General features: G+C 42.3%; 1 protein-coding gene across 4 annotated transcripts in view; it reads right to left on the minus strand.

Moving 5' to 3' along the window:
- The window catches only part of LOC106565001 (spectrin beta chain, non-erythrocytic 1), a 103,325-nt gene that overhangs the window by 11,426 nt on the left and 76,351 nt on the right, over window positions 1-15,548 (minus strand). For all 4 annotated transcript variants that reach the window (XM_045691321.2, XM_045691324.2, XM_045691322.2 and 1 more), the window contains 10 exons: window positions 12,795-13,073; window positions 12,542-12,672; window positions 11,982-12,186; window positions 11,229-11,603; window positions 9,753-9,997; window positions 9,402-9,540; window positions 8,728-8,812; window positions 3,828-4,024; window positions 3,219-3,319; window positions 481-535 (listed from right to left, as the gene is read on the minus strand). In XM_045691321.2, the coding sequence (XP_045547277.2) occupies window positions 481-535; window positions 3,219-3,319; window positions 3,828-4,024; window positions 8,728-8,812; window positions 9,402-9,540; window positions 9,753-9,997; window positions 11,229-11,603; window positions 11,982-12,186; window positions 12,542-12,672; window positions 12,795-13,073 (1,812 nt within the window). The remainder of the gene's footprint in view (window positions 1-480; window positions 536-3,218; window positions 3,320-3,827; window positions 4,025-8,727; window positions 8,813-9,401; window positions 9,541-9,752; window positions 9,998-11,228; window positions 11,604-11,981; window positions 12,187-12,541; window positions 12,673-12,794; window positions 13,074-15,548) is intronic.

Here is a 15,548-nt window from a genome sequence, read left to right on the forward strand (position 1 = left end):
GTGCAGGACAAAATGCAGATTGTGGGCTGGTAAAAATGAACCTACACAAGAGGTGGCCATGACACCAGTGCACCAACATTAATTTTTAACATTAATTATTATTATTATTATTATTATTATTATCATCCTCTCCCCTGTAACTATTCCCCAGGTCGTTGCTGTAAATGAGAATGTGTTCTCAGTCAACTTACCTGGTAATAAAAGGGTTAAATAAAAATAAAACAATTCATTTTAAGGAGCATGGATGGGCCTTCATACCAAAATAATGACATTTATATTTAATATATAAAATATTTCAATATTCATATTTCATTCTTCAGCTTTAATGCAATTATGTTTTCTGGGAAATGCCTCAGATGAAAATGATGCACCTTAGGTGAGATTGAACAATGTAAAGCTCTGAGAAGTAAGGCCCTAGTCAGTCTTTTGGCCCTAAAAGCTGGCATATTTTTGGTGTTAAACTTTGGAGCAGTAACTTACCTGTGGGGAATCCTGGTCTGTGGGCAGTCCGTTCTGCAGTCTGTTCTCTACTCCACTGTGGAGAATATACAGTAGAAAGGGATAATCAGGAAGCGAGTCAGAGAAGGTGAGTAAGTGTCCATGAGCTACCTAACAACAACCTGTGGTGATTTTCATAACTAACTTGATTTACTTGAAAGAGTCACAATTGTTTGATGGGTGCACATGTTGGTTCTTTGCCCTAGCACTACACAGCTGAATCAAATAATCTAAGCTTAATGATGAGTTGACACCCTTGTCTGTTTCTTTACCAACACCACTACTAGGGCTGTGGAGGTCACAACATTTTGTCAGCCGGTGATAGTCAAGCAAATAACTGTCGGTCTCACGGTAATTTACCGTTAATTAACATAAACACATTTAGCATCTCCTGGCTTTCACACATAGCCTACAAGCCACTGATGACCTTTGGAACATCTACATTTGAAAAAGTATAATAAATCCATGTAATATAGCCTACACCTTCACAATAAATCCATTATTTATTTTAGACAGAAGCATGATATGAAGCATGATATGAAGAAAATGTAGTCTATTTCAGAAGAACAGAATAGCTGTCACGCCCTGACCATAGAGAGCCCTTGGTTCTCTATGGCGTGACTAGGGGGTGTTCTAGTCATTTTATTTCTATGTTGGTGAGCTGTATGGTTCCCAATTAGAGGCAGCTGGTAATCGTTGCCTCTAATTGGGGATCATATTTAGGAAGCCCTTTCTCCCACCTGCTTTGTGGGATATTGTTTTGTTGAGTGCTGATGTGCGCCACGTGCTTCACTTTTGTTATACGTTTTTTGTTCAAGTTTCACGGTAATAAATATGTGGAACCCAACACACGCTGCGCCTTGGTCCATCCTTCAAAACGATCGTGACAATAGCATACACTGATATGTCCTTATGTTAGGTCCTGATCTGGCAATGCCAAATCGCTGTGGGCTACACTTGTCATGCCCTGATCTGTTTCACCTGTCTTTGTGCTTGTCTCCACCCCACTCCAGGTGTCGTCCAACTTCCCCATTATCCCCTGTGTATTTATACCTGTGTTCTTTGTTTGTCTGTTGCCAGTTCGTTTTGTTCATAGAACCTACCAGCGTTTTGTTTCCCTGCTCACGCCTGTTCCTTGCGCCTGTTTTCTAGTTTCCCAGTCCTGAACATTCTGCCTGCCCTGACCCTGAGCCTGCCTGTCGTCCTGTACCTTTGCCCCACTACTCTGGTTTACCGACCTCTGCCTGACCTGACCCTGAGCCCGCCTGCTGTTCCGGTGCCTTACATCCTCTCTGGATTATTGAACCCTGCCTGCATTGACCTGTCGTTTGCCTGCCCCTGTTTAAAGAATAAACGTTTGTTTCTTCAACACTGTCTGCACCTGAGTCATACCTTAAAATGTGATAACACTAGTTCATTTAGCAGACAAGATTTTCTTAGAATTTGGTGACATTATTTTATAGTATGAAGGATACAATAGAACAAAGCTGAATAAATTATAAATATTTTCTCCAAATGATTTGAGGGAGTGCGCACATGGGGCTATTCTGTGTTAAGCGGTTAACAAAGAAATATGTACTCCTACATGCTTAATTTAGAGTTATTAATGTAACTTTAGTTGTTCTACAAACGTTGGGCTACATTTTTAGATTTTTTCCCCCGCAATTTGGTTGACGCAGCAGATTTAGCTTAAAATGGTGATAAACTATTAGGCTATTTCTTCACATTATAAGCGCAGAAATGCGCACATGGCAGTAGGCTATAAGCACGAATGTTCCATTAGCGGAAAACACCATGATAAAAAAAATGCTAATTATTAAATGTGCATTTTTATGGTGAAATTATCTTTCCCAAACTTGCAACTGTTAATGTATGCCAGTTAGGCTCTAAACCCCTTGTAAAACAGATTAATGTGCTTCATTTTAAGAAGTTATTTGGCCACTTTAATTGTGATACAAACCTTATCAAAACATATGTGCTAGGCTACATGAGGTGTGTTACTATGATTAGAAAAAAAAGGCAGTGTCTTATGCTGGGCATCATTCACAAGTGATAATATATCATTCACAAGTGATAGGCTAATATTGTCAGCCATCAGACTATTCTTGATTTAATCTTGTCTTTACATATACTAAATAATATATGTGTGAAATGTGTTTTGATTTAGAATGGACCATTATCATGCACCGGTCTCGAAACAGGGGCAGCGGGAAAAAATACAAGTCATCTATACACTTAAATAGCTTATGGAGGATGCGTTTCCCGTGGTTCATTTTCATGCCAGTCAGGTAGACTACCCTCCTGTTGTAAAGATAAACAATGTGCTTAATATTAGAATGTTGAGAATGAAATATAGTAGGCCTAGCCTATACAGAGCTGATGGCATCCTGCTCTTTTTAGTAGAGGCCATCACTCTGTTTTCTCACGCAACTGCATAGCTTATTGAAATGTTGCTCAACATGAGCTCATGAGGTCTCATGAAGTGTTTGATTAGATTTTCGAAGACATTTGCATTGATGTCAGAGTGATTATATGGACAATAGAGTGCTGAGTAACAGGCAGTTAGCAAGTTTGGTAGGCTACTAATGACCATAAGCAGCATCAGAGCTTGAAGAAGCCTAATTACTGTGACTAAACGTTCACGTGGAATTTAACTGCAATCATGACCGCCGGTGTGGCGGGAATATGGTCACCGCAACAGCCGTAACTGCTACACTTACCTCTGCAGTGGTGAGTCCTGCTCCGGTAAAGGCTCCGGCGAAGGGGGTTTTCGCATTCTTTCTTCTTCCTCTTGCTGTCTTCTCACTTCCAATAACTCCAACTGGAAGAACAAGACACAACAGGACCTCAGTCTCATTTAACCAACTTAATCTGAGTAAATTAATCTGGCAATGCCACCTTCAAAGAGTGATGGCAGGGTCACAATTCAATTTTAACGTTTGCTATTTACCTGGGACTTAAAGACGTGAAAAATGGCAGCTAATTTAATTACCTAATGATTACATTGTAGTTTCTTTGGGATTCATGGGAACATGCAAAACTTTGTACCAATTATTACCAATTATGTTGAATTCTTTGAATGCACCAGATTATATTATTACTACATAATTTTTCATTAAATACTGGGTAAATACTGTACTGACATGCAGATAATATTGTTTAGTGAACAGCTTTCTTATTGAAACCTTATGAACATTACAAATACTCACTGGAATAGGACTGAAAATGTAACTGTCTATGAGTAAGACTAATGTCTCTCAGTAAGAATCATTTTACCATAAAGATTTGTGACACGTGACAGAAACATTGCAACCCTCCAAAACACTCACCGTAGTCAACCTCTCCAGCGCTGAGAAGCGCTCCTCCCAAGTGGCGGCCGACTTCTCGAACGCCTCGTGCCTCTTGATCAGTTTCTCCACCTCGTCCACGCTCTGCCCCAACTCCCGGCCGAACAGGTATGGTTCCTGTCCCAGCAGCCACGCCTCTGCCACCCCTGCATCCCTCCCAAACTGGTGAACTTCCAAAACTAGACCGTGCAGAGCAAAGATAAGAAAGTCAGCAGGGTAAACTTCATTTCAATGTTGTAGCTAACTTATGGCCTCTGGCATGTGGGAACGGGTAACCTGAGCATTCATGACTAATATCCCCCCTCCCAAAACAGAAACACTCACTGTCCACTTTAGCCCACATGCATTAGATATCAGCAGAGCGAATGTGGTCTCAGAGCATTTCATATTATTCTGTGCGTAAATCCGAGACACTCCACTTAGTATGATATGGTATACATTAATTTGTCGATGTCCATTAACCATTTCATTTGACATGTTACAAATTACTATTTTGTATGAGATATTCCGAATTGAAATTCGTACAATATGTTATGAATTGCAATTAGTACAGTATGTTACGATTTTGCAAAACGTACAATATGTTATGAATTTCCTAAACATATACAGTGCATTCGGAAAGTATTCAGACCCCATTACTTTTTCCACATTTTGTTACGTTACAGCCTTATTCTAAAATGTATAAAATAACTTTTTCCCTCATCAATCTACACACAATACCCCATAATGACAAAGCGAAAACAGGTTTTTAAATTTTTTTGCAAATGTATTAAAAATAAAAAACAGAAATAGCTTATTTACATAAGTATTCAGACCCTTTGCTATGAGACTCGAAATTGAGCTCAGGTGCATCCTGTTTCCATAGATCACCCTTGAATTGTTTCTACAACTTGATTGGAGTCCACCTGTGGTAAATTAAATTGATTGGAAATTATTTGGAAAGACACACACCTGTCTATATATGGTCCCACAGTTGACAGTGCATGTCAGAGCAAAAACCAAGCTATGAAGTTGAAAGAACTGTCCTTAGAGCTCTGAGACAGGATTCTGTCGAGGCACAGATCTGGGGAAGGGTACCAAATACATTCTGCAGCACTGAAGGTCCCCAAGAACACAGTGGCCTCCATCATTCTTAAATGGAAGTAATTTGGAAGCACCAAGACTCTTCCTAGAACTGGCTGCCTGGCAAAACTGAGCAATCGGGAGAGAAGGGCTTTGGTCAGGGAGGTAACCAAGAACCCAATGGTCACTCTGACAGAGCTCCAGAGTTCCTCTGTGGAGATGGGAGAACCTTCCAGAAGGACAACCATCTCTGCAGCACTCCACCAATCAGGCCTTTATGGTAGAGTGGCCAGATGGAAGCCACTCCTCAGGAAAAGGCACATGACAGCCCGCTTTGAGTTTGCCAAAAGGCACCTAAAGGACTTTCAGACCATGAGAAACAAGATTCTCTTGTCTGATAAAACCAAGATTGAACTCTTTGGCCTGAATGCCAAGCATCACGTCTGGAGGTAACCTGGCACCATCCCTACGGTGAAGCATGGTGGTGGCAGCATAATGCTGTGGGGATGTTTTTCAGCAGCAGGGAGGGAGATTAGTCAGGATCGAGGGAAAGATCCTTGATGAAAACCTGCTCCAGAGCGCTCAGACTGGGGCAAAGGTTCACCTTCCAACACGACAATGACCCTAAGCACACAGCCAAGACAACGCAGGAGTGGTTTCGGGACAGGTCTCTGAATGTCCTTGAGTGTCCCAGCCAAATCCCAGACTTGAACCCGATCAAACATCTCTGGAGAGACCTGAAAATAGCTGTGCAGTGTCACTCCCTATCCAACCTGACAGAGCTTGAGTGGATCTGGAGAGAAGAACTCCCCAAATACAGGTGTGCCAAGCTTGTAGCGTCATACCTAAGAAGACACGAGGCTGTAATCGCTGCCAAAGGTGCTTCAACAAAGTACTGAGTAAAGGGACTGACTACTTATGTAAATGTGATTTTTCCATCTTTTTTTATATAAATTCAAATTCAAAAAAAATGTTTTTGCTTTGTCATTATGTGGTATTTTTTGTAGATTGATGTGGGGAATAAACAATTTAATCAATTTTAGAATAAGGCTGTAACGTAACAAAATGTGGAAAAAGTCTCACGGGATCTGAATACTTTCTGAATGCACTGTATATGTTAAGAATTGTAATTTGTTGTGGCTAATGTTAGCTAGGTGGAAAACACTAACGTTAGCTAGCACTAGGGGTTAGGGGACAAGGTTAGGAATAAGGTTAAGATTTAAAGGGTTAATGTTAGGCTTATCTAAAAGGGTTAAGATTAGGGAAGGGTTAGCTAAAAAGTAGTAAGTAGTTGCAAAGTTGCTAATTGGCTAAAACGCTAAAGTTGTTTGTGTTGAAATTTGAACACACAACCGTTGCTAGACATTCGCGTTATATGCCTACACATCCACCCTGACCAACCACACTCCTTTCATTGTTGTCTTACGTAACCTTATATCTTATGTAACCATACCAAGCGTACCATATCATACTAATTTGAGTGTCACGGATTTACATTTACTATGCTATGTCTAGTCTATGAGACCAGTCTGGCAGAGGACATGGGGCAAATAGAGAAGGGCCAGATTGATCAAAGTACACATAAGCGCACCAAGGTTGTATTCATTAGGGCACATAAAGGTAAAAACGTGTAACAAAAAAAATTATACTGAAAATTCAATTGAGCTTTTCTGATTGGTCCAGGTCTTTACTCTTCTGTTTGATGCCTAATGAACATAACCCAGCTCTACGCATGGCCAACACTTCAGGGACAGTTTCTCATCCTCCAGAAATGATAAAGGCTTATGATGTGTCATCCTCACATTCCAAGGTATGCATAGTAACATAATGAAACAGTCTTCCAGAGGGACAACAAAGGATCGTTCACAACGTTGGTGCAATGGAGTTGTCTAAAAATCATATTCTAAATACTACAGACAGTACTGCACCGGGCACACCAAGTCATTTCAACGTGGACAATTGGGTAATATTTGGTTGAGACGTTGATCAATTAGATTACAACCTACATTCACCCACTCAGAAAGACAGCCAAAAGTTTGTTGAATTCCCAATGTGTTATCTTATGACTATGCTTTCAACCATCTAAAAGCACAACCAAATTCCAATGGAAAAACAATGTCTGAGTTTTGGTTTCATTGTCACCTAAATAGGTTATCACTGTGCTTTCAACCGTTTATAAGCGCAATGAAGTTCCAATGAGATATTTAGATATTTCAGATATTTAGTTTATATACGACTAAATGTGTGATCACTGTGCTTCACATAATAGCACAACAAAATGACCGGAATTCAAATCAAACTTTATTTGTCACAAGCGTTGAATACAACAAGTGTAGACCTTACCATGAAATGCTTACTTACAAGCACTTAACCAACAGTGCAGTTCAAGAAAGAGTTAAGAAAATATTTACCAAATAAACTAAAGTAAAAAGTAACACAATAAAATGACAATAACGAGGCTATATACAGGGGGTACTGGTACCGAATTGCAGTTGAGATTGCATTAAAAGTACATGGTGCAAGTGATCAATGTGGTTGCAGATTCTGCACAGATTATTATAGCAATAGCGAAGACCTCCACAGACCTGCAACCTTTGCATGCTATTTTGAACAGGCACGCTTTCTATGATTAGGGCTCCCGAGTGGCGCAGCGGTCTAAGGCACTGCATCTCAGTGCTAGAGGCGTCTCTACAGACACCCTGGTTCAAATCCATGCTGTATCATAATCAGCCGTGATTGGGAGTCCCATAGGGGGGCGCGCAGAGTCGTCTGGGTTTGGCCGGTATAGGCCGTCATTGTAAATAAGAATTTGTTCTTAACTGGCTTGCCTAGTTAAATAAAAACATAAGAAAACATTTACAGTTACAGTAACCCCAAAATGTAGCCATGGATGTTTTACTCATTAAGGTTGAATCAATAAATACTGTTATATTAGTTTGTAAGATATCCTTCACTTTAGGGTAATTACTGTATTACAAAATGTATGTTGAATTGTGTTTGGTTGTCAATGTAATCAAAAACACTGTATCAACATTTGAAGATCTACTTGGTTAGTATCTACAGATTGGATAGTTCCATATTTATTTAATTGTTTATTTTACCTTTTTTTACCTGGTTAAAATCAAATTTTCAAGAGAGGCCTGGCCAAAATACCAGCACATACAATTTCATAGAGACACATTAACGTTAGATTTCCCCCTCAAAACAACAGTTGACATTAAAGACTTTTTGCAAATCCAATGTATTTTACACATAGATTTCATGCAATGATGTGTATAAACCCTGGATTGGTGATTCTATGTAATGGCCAATGTGAGGCTTTGAAGCCATCGGCCTCCATAGGAATGAATGTAAGTCTACATTATTTCAATAAAATGTTTCAAGGACAAAATTACATGTATTTAAGTATGTCTTTGTTGTGGGGACAGTAACATGAGTCCTCTCCCCCAAAAATGTTTAGGAATATGTTTATGTATTTTTTATATATATATATATATATATATATTTTTTTTTAAGTAAGCATTAAGGTGTCTGTATTATAATATACTTGTCAAAAATGAATGTAGACATAAAAAAATGGATTTCTATAGCTTCCAAAAAAAGGAAGAGTACCAAGATGGCTGCTCGGTGGCTTCAAAACAGTGCCCTGTTAGTCATCTAGGGTTAATACATATAATTAATTGCGTGTCACAATACATTGACAAATTACGTTGAAACAACGTTGATTGAACCAGTTTGTGCCCAGTGGGACTGGATATGCCCAACTAATGACAAGATTCCATCCAATAGCATGTGTGAAATTATGAACAAAAACCCTTACTCAGTCTTAACCACTCCCGTCGGTCCTCCCATTTGTCAATCATGTCTTTCCTCTTGTCCATCAGCTGTAGCAACTTATCTTTGATCTAAACAGAGGACATAGCAGCAAATACTTATATTTTAGCATTGGGTGTCATCACATACAAACAATGCAATACACTAAAACCTGAAGACGCTACAATGCAGTATGGTCATTCCACAAAATGAGTGCCTTTAATATTTTAGGTAGAAATGATGCACCAATATTGAATTATAAAAGCCTGAAGTGCCCTTTAATAAATAAGATTTTTATATGAATAAAGAAGATTCAGAATTTCGACATCCATCTGTACACCCTCTGTGACTTCTAGGAAGAGTTTAACCCACTTCTCCCCAACATTTCTCCAGGTGAAATCAAAAGTTTATTTTCACATCTCAAAAGGCACCAAATTGGTGGAATGACCCAGTAACATAGGGCTGTCAAAATAATTTCCCCAAATGGACCATTTAAGTGCTGGCAAAACAAAATGGTGATATCTCATCATTAGGGTGGCTTTCACTTGGTCAGTTCATTCAGACCAGTGCAAAGAAAGAAAGGAGACAAGGACATATTTCAATTGAGAAAGAGCAGTGGTCCGCAAATGGCTCATGGGCTGCCCTGCAGTAGCATAGCATTGATTTGGCTATGGAACTTACCTCCTCTGATGCATAGTGCTTTCTGGCTAGCAGAGACTTGCCCAACTCAATGCAGGCGGTGAAGCTGTCATTGCGGGCGTCGATCTCAGCCTTGATACCCTGGTGGTTGTTCATCAACAACTCCACAGAGGACACGTCCCTGTGCAGAGAAAGGAAAACATGCACACGCAGGCACGCACACACACACACACACACACACACACACACACACACACACACACACACACACACACACACACACACGCACAGATCAGGATATTAGTATACGAACCTAAGATTGGAATAGGAATTTCAGTTTACTGAATTGAAATGGAACTGACCCCAACCTAACTAAGTATAAGAGTAATTTACCTTGGATTCTCCTGGGCTTCGATGAGACGGATGACGTCCTCCATCCACAGCATGAGGTCGCGCACCATGCTGAAGAAGCGGAATTTGTCGCCCGTGTCCAGGAGGTGGACCCTGCGGCCATCGCAGGCCTCCAGCAGGGTATTCCAGGCCTCCAGCACCTCGCTCTCCCTCCGCTGGATGTCGTCTGCCTTGTCGCCGGCGTAGGCCGACTGGAGGCGGACGGCATCCTCCTGCAGCTGCCTCACCTGAAGGTACGAGCACAAGTCGCTTTAACACATTTTATTCTACAATTACGCTACCTTCCACTGCCTGGTATTTACATGGTCACTGTGACAGAGCTCCATAGTTCCTCTGTGCAGATGGGAGAAGATTCCAGAAGGACAACCATCTCTGCAGCATTCAACCAATCAGGCCTTTATGGTAGAGTGGCCAGACGGAAGCCACTCGACAGTTAAAGGCACATGACAGCCCACTTGGAGTTTGCCAAAAGGCACCTAAAGACTTTGATGAAACCAAGACTGAACTCTTTGGCCTGAATGCCAAGCGTCCAGTCTGGAGGAAACCTGGCATCATCCCTATGGTGAAGCATAGTGGTGGTAGCATCATGCTGTGGGGATGTTTTTCAGCGGTAGGGACTGGGAGACTAGTCAGGATCGGTTTCATCAGACCAGAGAATCTTGATTCTCATGGTCGGAGAGTCCTTTAGGTACACTCCAAGTGGGCTGTCATGTGCCTTTTACTGAGGAGTAGCTTAATGAAACCCTGCTCCAGAGCGCTCAGGACCTCAGACTGGGGCGAAGGTTCACCTTCCAAGAGGACAATGACCCTAAGAACACAGCCAAGACAATGCAGGAGTGGCTTCGGGACAAGTCTCTGAATGTCCTTGAGTGGGACAACCAGAGCCCGGACTTCTCTAAACATCTCTGGAGAGACCTGAAAATAGCTGTGCAGCGACGCTCCCCATGCAACCTGATAGAGCTTGAGAGGATCTGCAGAGAAGAATGGGAGAAACTCCCCAAATACAGGTGTGCCATGCTTGCAGCGTCATACCCAAGAAGACTCAAGGCTGTAATCGCTGCCAAAGGTGCTTCAACAAAGTACTGAGTAGAGGGTAGGGGGTCATATTTCTGTTTTCTAAAAAACAGTTTTTGCTTTGTCATTATGGGGTATCAATATGGGGTATTGTGAGTAGATTGATGAGGGGGGAAAAACAATTGAATCCATTTTAGAATAAGGCTGTAACGTAACAAAAGGTGGAAAAAGTCTGAATACTTTCTAAAAGCACTGTATGCTAAGTTGAGAGCCTGTGAAAGTGTTTTGTGTCTGAAAGAACAGTCATGTGTCCTCTTTTACATAATAGTGTAAGTTATCAATATCATATTATCGATATTGGTGCCCACCACTAATAATAACATGAGATTTCAGTGCAGTGATCTGGTGAAGTGAGCTACAGGGAGATATTAGCTATGTATCTACCTGTGTTCCCAGGGCCTGGATGTCATGCTCGAAGGTGGTGTGCATCCTCTGCAGTGTCTCCACTGTGTTCTGGTCACGTCCCACCTCCTCTGGAAGTTTCTTGTGTTTGTCCAGGATGCGGCCCAGGATCTCCTTGGCGTCATGGTAGAACTTGTGCAGCTCGTAGGAGGCGGCCAGGATCTGCGTGCGCGTGTCGATAAGTTCCAGCAGGTCAGCCCAGGCCTCGTTGAGTCCATCCTTCCACTCGGCCACCGTGGCGGCATCTGCGTGGCCCGCATTTATCAGCTCATCGGCCAGGCGGTTGACGGCATCCACACGCTCCTGGCCGATGTTGCCTGTGTCACGCGCAAACTCCCGGAAGCGCTCCTGGAGCATCTGTGGATGGATAGATGGATGGAGAGGAGGAGAATGAGGACCTTTAACACAAATATATATTGTACTGCCCTGTCTTACCTACTAAAAGGTAATTGTGGTATCAAATGGGCAGTACTGAAATCAGTCTATGGCCACGTTACAGACCATTTGCAAAGCAGTCACACACCAAAGCACACAACACCTGGAAAATGTTAAACATGTCAATATGATATTGAGATATGATGCCCAACTGCAATTTAGATGATGTGGCATTCAGCTATTGGTCAATTTTTGGAATTTGGCTGCTATGCAGATGGTCTGGAATGCGGACTATGTTTTTCTTCCCTGACAGCACCAGGAGTGAGAGGGTAGGGTTTGAAGTCAGGTGGCATTGCTTACGGTGACATGCTCGTAGTCCTGTCCCAGCTCATGAGATCCAGCCACCACCTCCCGCTCGGCAATCCACTGCTCCAAGTCGTCAACCTCGCGGTTGAGCTGGAACAGGCGGAACCGCTCATCCAGTTTGCCCCGCCTCTCCTCAGACAGGTCCTTCATGCCGGCATAGAGCTTGTCCACCTGAGACTGACGCATGCCTATCCTCTCACTGCCCACACAAACAGAAATCAAGAGTTCAATGATCAGTGGATGGGGTTAACAAGAGTAATTTTTTTAAGTTTTTTTGCAAAACAACATTCTTGTTCCAACACTAACACCCATGATCAAACTAATACACTAGTCATGGTCTGCAAACAAGGCTTTCGTTAGTGAAATCAGGTCTGTTAGGGTTAAGCTGAAACAAAAATATGCATACACACCACACTCTGGTCTACTGAATGCTCCACTCATGCAAAATACTTTTTCTGGATCGGACATTCATAATCAGGTCAACGTTCCTTGATGGGCGGCAATATTAAGTGACGTTCTATTTCAATGGCTTCACTCTAGGCTCTCTCACTGACCTCTCTGGATGTCCTGCAGCTGTCAGGCCTCTGCTGGTCTTGGAGAGCTGATGGACTGTCTCAGCGTAGTCCTCCACCGACTGCTCCACAATCTGGTGCTTCTTCAGCATGGCTACGGAGCTCTGCTCATCCTAAGAGGGAAAGACACATGTTTTTAGCGCTTTTGTGAATTCTATGTTAGAAGAAATATCAGTACAGGGGACGCACACACACACACACATACACCAAAACACTGTCAATAACATCCTAGTACCTTGGCCTTCTCTTCAGACATCATGTACAACTCCTGCTCGCTCATCCAGGCCTCAGCCTCAGCGGCATCAAAGTAGTACTTCTGTGCATTGTGGGCCTCCTCCAGTCGGGCGTGACGCTTCTCCGTCTCCTCAATCATCTGGCCCCACAGCTGTTGCAAGTCGGCCATGCGCTGGCGGATGGCCTCTACGGCAAGGCTGTCCTCCATCAGCAGGCTCTCGCTCCGCTCGAAAATGTCATCGAAGCGGGGCTGGTGTCCCTGGATCTCCTTCTGCAAGGTCTGAGAAGGGGATACAATACAAAATGAATTTCTATGGAAATGTGCAATAAAAGTAATGTCAGCAATACATTAAAATACTAGATACACAAAGCCAAGAGTACAATACTTTAGATACACTTCATTAAGTATGTAGTAAGTAAGTAAGCCTTGCCTAAATGGTCAGGAGCCCTATTTCTGTAGTGTACACCCGTTGGACAGGACACCAATCTGTCATAGCCTATATCTCAATAAAAAATCAATAAGAGAGTGATACTCTTTGCTATGTACAGTGGGGGGGAAAAGTATTTGATCCCCTGCTGATTTTGTACGTTTGCCCACTTACAAAGAAATGATCAGTCTATAATTTTAATGGTAGGTTTATATGAACAGTGAGAGACAGAATAACAACAAAAAATCCAGAAAAACGCAAGTCAAAAATGTTATAAATTGATTTGCATTTTAGTGAGGGAAATAAGTATTTGACCCCTCTGCAAAACATGACTTAGTACTTGGTGGCAAAACCCTTGTTGGCAATCACAGGTCAGACGTTTCTTGAAGTTGGCCACCAAGTTTGCACACATCTCAGGAGTGATTTTGTCCCACTCCTCTTTGCAGATCTTCTCCAAGTCATTAAGGTTTCGAGGCTGATGTTTGGCAACTCGAACCTTCAGCTCCCTCCACAGATTTTCTATGGGATTAACGTCTGGAGACTGGCTAGGCCACTCCAGGACCTTAATGTGCTTCTTCTTGAGCCACTCCTTTGTTGCCTTGGCCGTGTGTTTTTGGGTCATTGTCATGCTGGAATACCCATCCACGACCCATTTTCAATGCCCTGGCTGAGGGAAGGAGGTTCTCACCCAAGATTTGACAGTACATGGCCCTGTCAAATGATGCGGTGAAGTTGTCCTGTCCCCTTAGCAGAAAAACACCCCCAAAGCATAATGTTTCCACCTCCATGTTTGATGGTGGATATGGTGTTCTTGGGGTCATAGGCAGCATTCCTCCTCCTCCAAACACGGCGAGTTGAGTTGATGTCAAAGAGCTCCATTTTGGTCTCATCTGACCACAACACTTTCACCCAGTTGTCCTCTGAATCATTCAGATGTTCATTGGCAAACTTCAGACGGGCATGTATATGTATTCTTGAGCAGGGGGACCTTGCGGGCGCTGCAGGATTTCAGTCCTTCACGGCGTAGTGTGTTACCAATTGTTTTCTTGGTGACTATGGTCCCAGCTGCCTTGAGATCATTGACAAGATCCTCCTGTGTAGTTCTGGGCTGATTCCTCACTGTTCTCATGCTCATTGCAACTCCACGAGGTGAGATCTTGCATGGAGCCCCAGGCTGAGGGATATTGACAGTGCTTTTGTGTTTCTTCCATTTGCGAATAATCGCACCAAATGTTGTCACCTTCTCACCAAGCTGCTTGGCGATGATCTTGTAGCCCATTCCAGCCTTGTGTAGGTCTACAATCTTGTCCATGACATCCTTGGAGAGCTCTTTGGTCTTGGCCATGGTGGAGAGTTTGGAATCTGATTGATTGATTGCTTCTGTGGACAGGTGTCTTTTATACAGGTAACAAGCTGCGGTTAGGAGCACAGAGTGTGCTCCTAATCTCAGCTCGTTACCTGTATAAAAGACACCTGGGAGCCAGAAATCTTTCTGATTGAGAGGGGGTCAAATACTTATTTCCCTCACTAAAATGCAAATCAATTTATAACATTTTTGACATGCGTTTTTCTCTATATTTTTGTTGTTATTCTGTCTCTCACTGTTCAAATAAACCTACCATTAAAATTATAGACTGATAATTTCTTTGTCAGTGGGCAAACGTACAAAATCAGCAGGGGATCAAATACTTTCCCCCCCCACTGTATGATACCATTCAATATATTTGTTTAAATGACTTGGTAGGAATAGGATAACAGATCTATACAGGCACTATCCAGCCACCTTATCACCTAAACGATCAGCCTCATTGCTTTTAAAAGTTTTGTTGATGTGAGTGGTTGTATTAGTTTGGGATCTATCGCATCCCACAAATGTCCCAGAGTATGTTTGGAATATTTATTTATTGCACAGAAGGACAAGTTGACCAATAGGTTAACTTTTGTACTATGGGGGATAGTAGATTGACATAGGCTAGTGCTTTTGCTGTTTGTTAGGTCTACTCATCTTGTTGGCTGACAAAGTAGGCTAAATGTGGACATTTTCAATATGCGCCTCGAAATTTGATAAGAGGGACATCCGCAGTTGTGTCCCCGATGTGTCTGTCTTCATTCACTTGTAGCCTACTTCTTAGCTGAAATGCCTGTGAGAAGGACCTGATCACGTGACGGCATTGGCTACATCTGAGAGAGCCATGTGAGTGAGAGGTGCTTCGGAGCACAGCTGCCAGGAGAAGGGAATTATAATTAATCTATTATATTCAGCCCAAGGGCACAACTGCCACTTTGGCCGCAAACGGCATGGATATTTTAGGGGCCATTATGGCCAC

Source organism: Salmo salar, chromosome 12 (assembly GCF_965601325.2).
Source record: "Salmo salar chromosome 12, fSalSal1, whole genome shotgun sequence".
Taxonomy (NCBI): domain Eukaryota; kingdom Metazoa; phylum Chordata; class Actinopteri; order Salmoniformes; family Salmonidae; genus Salmo; species Salmo salar.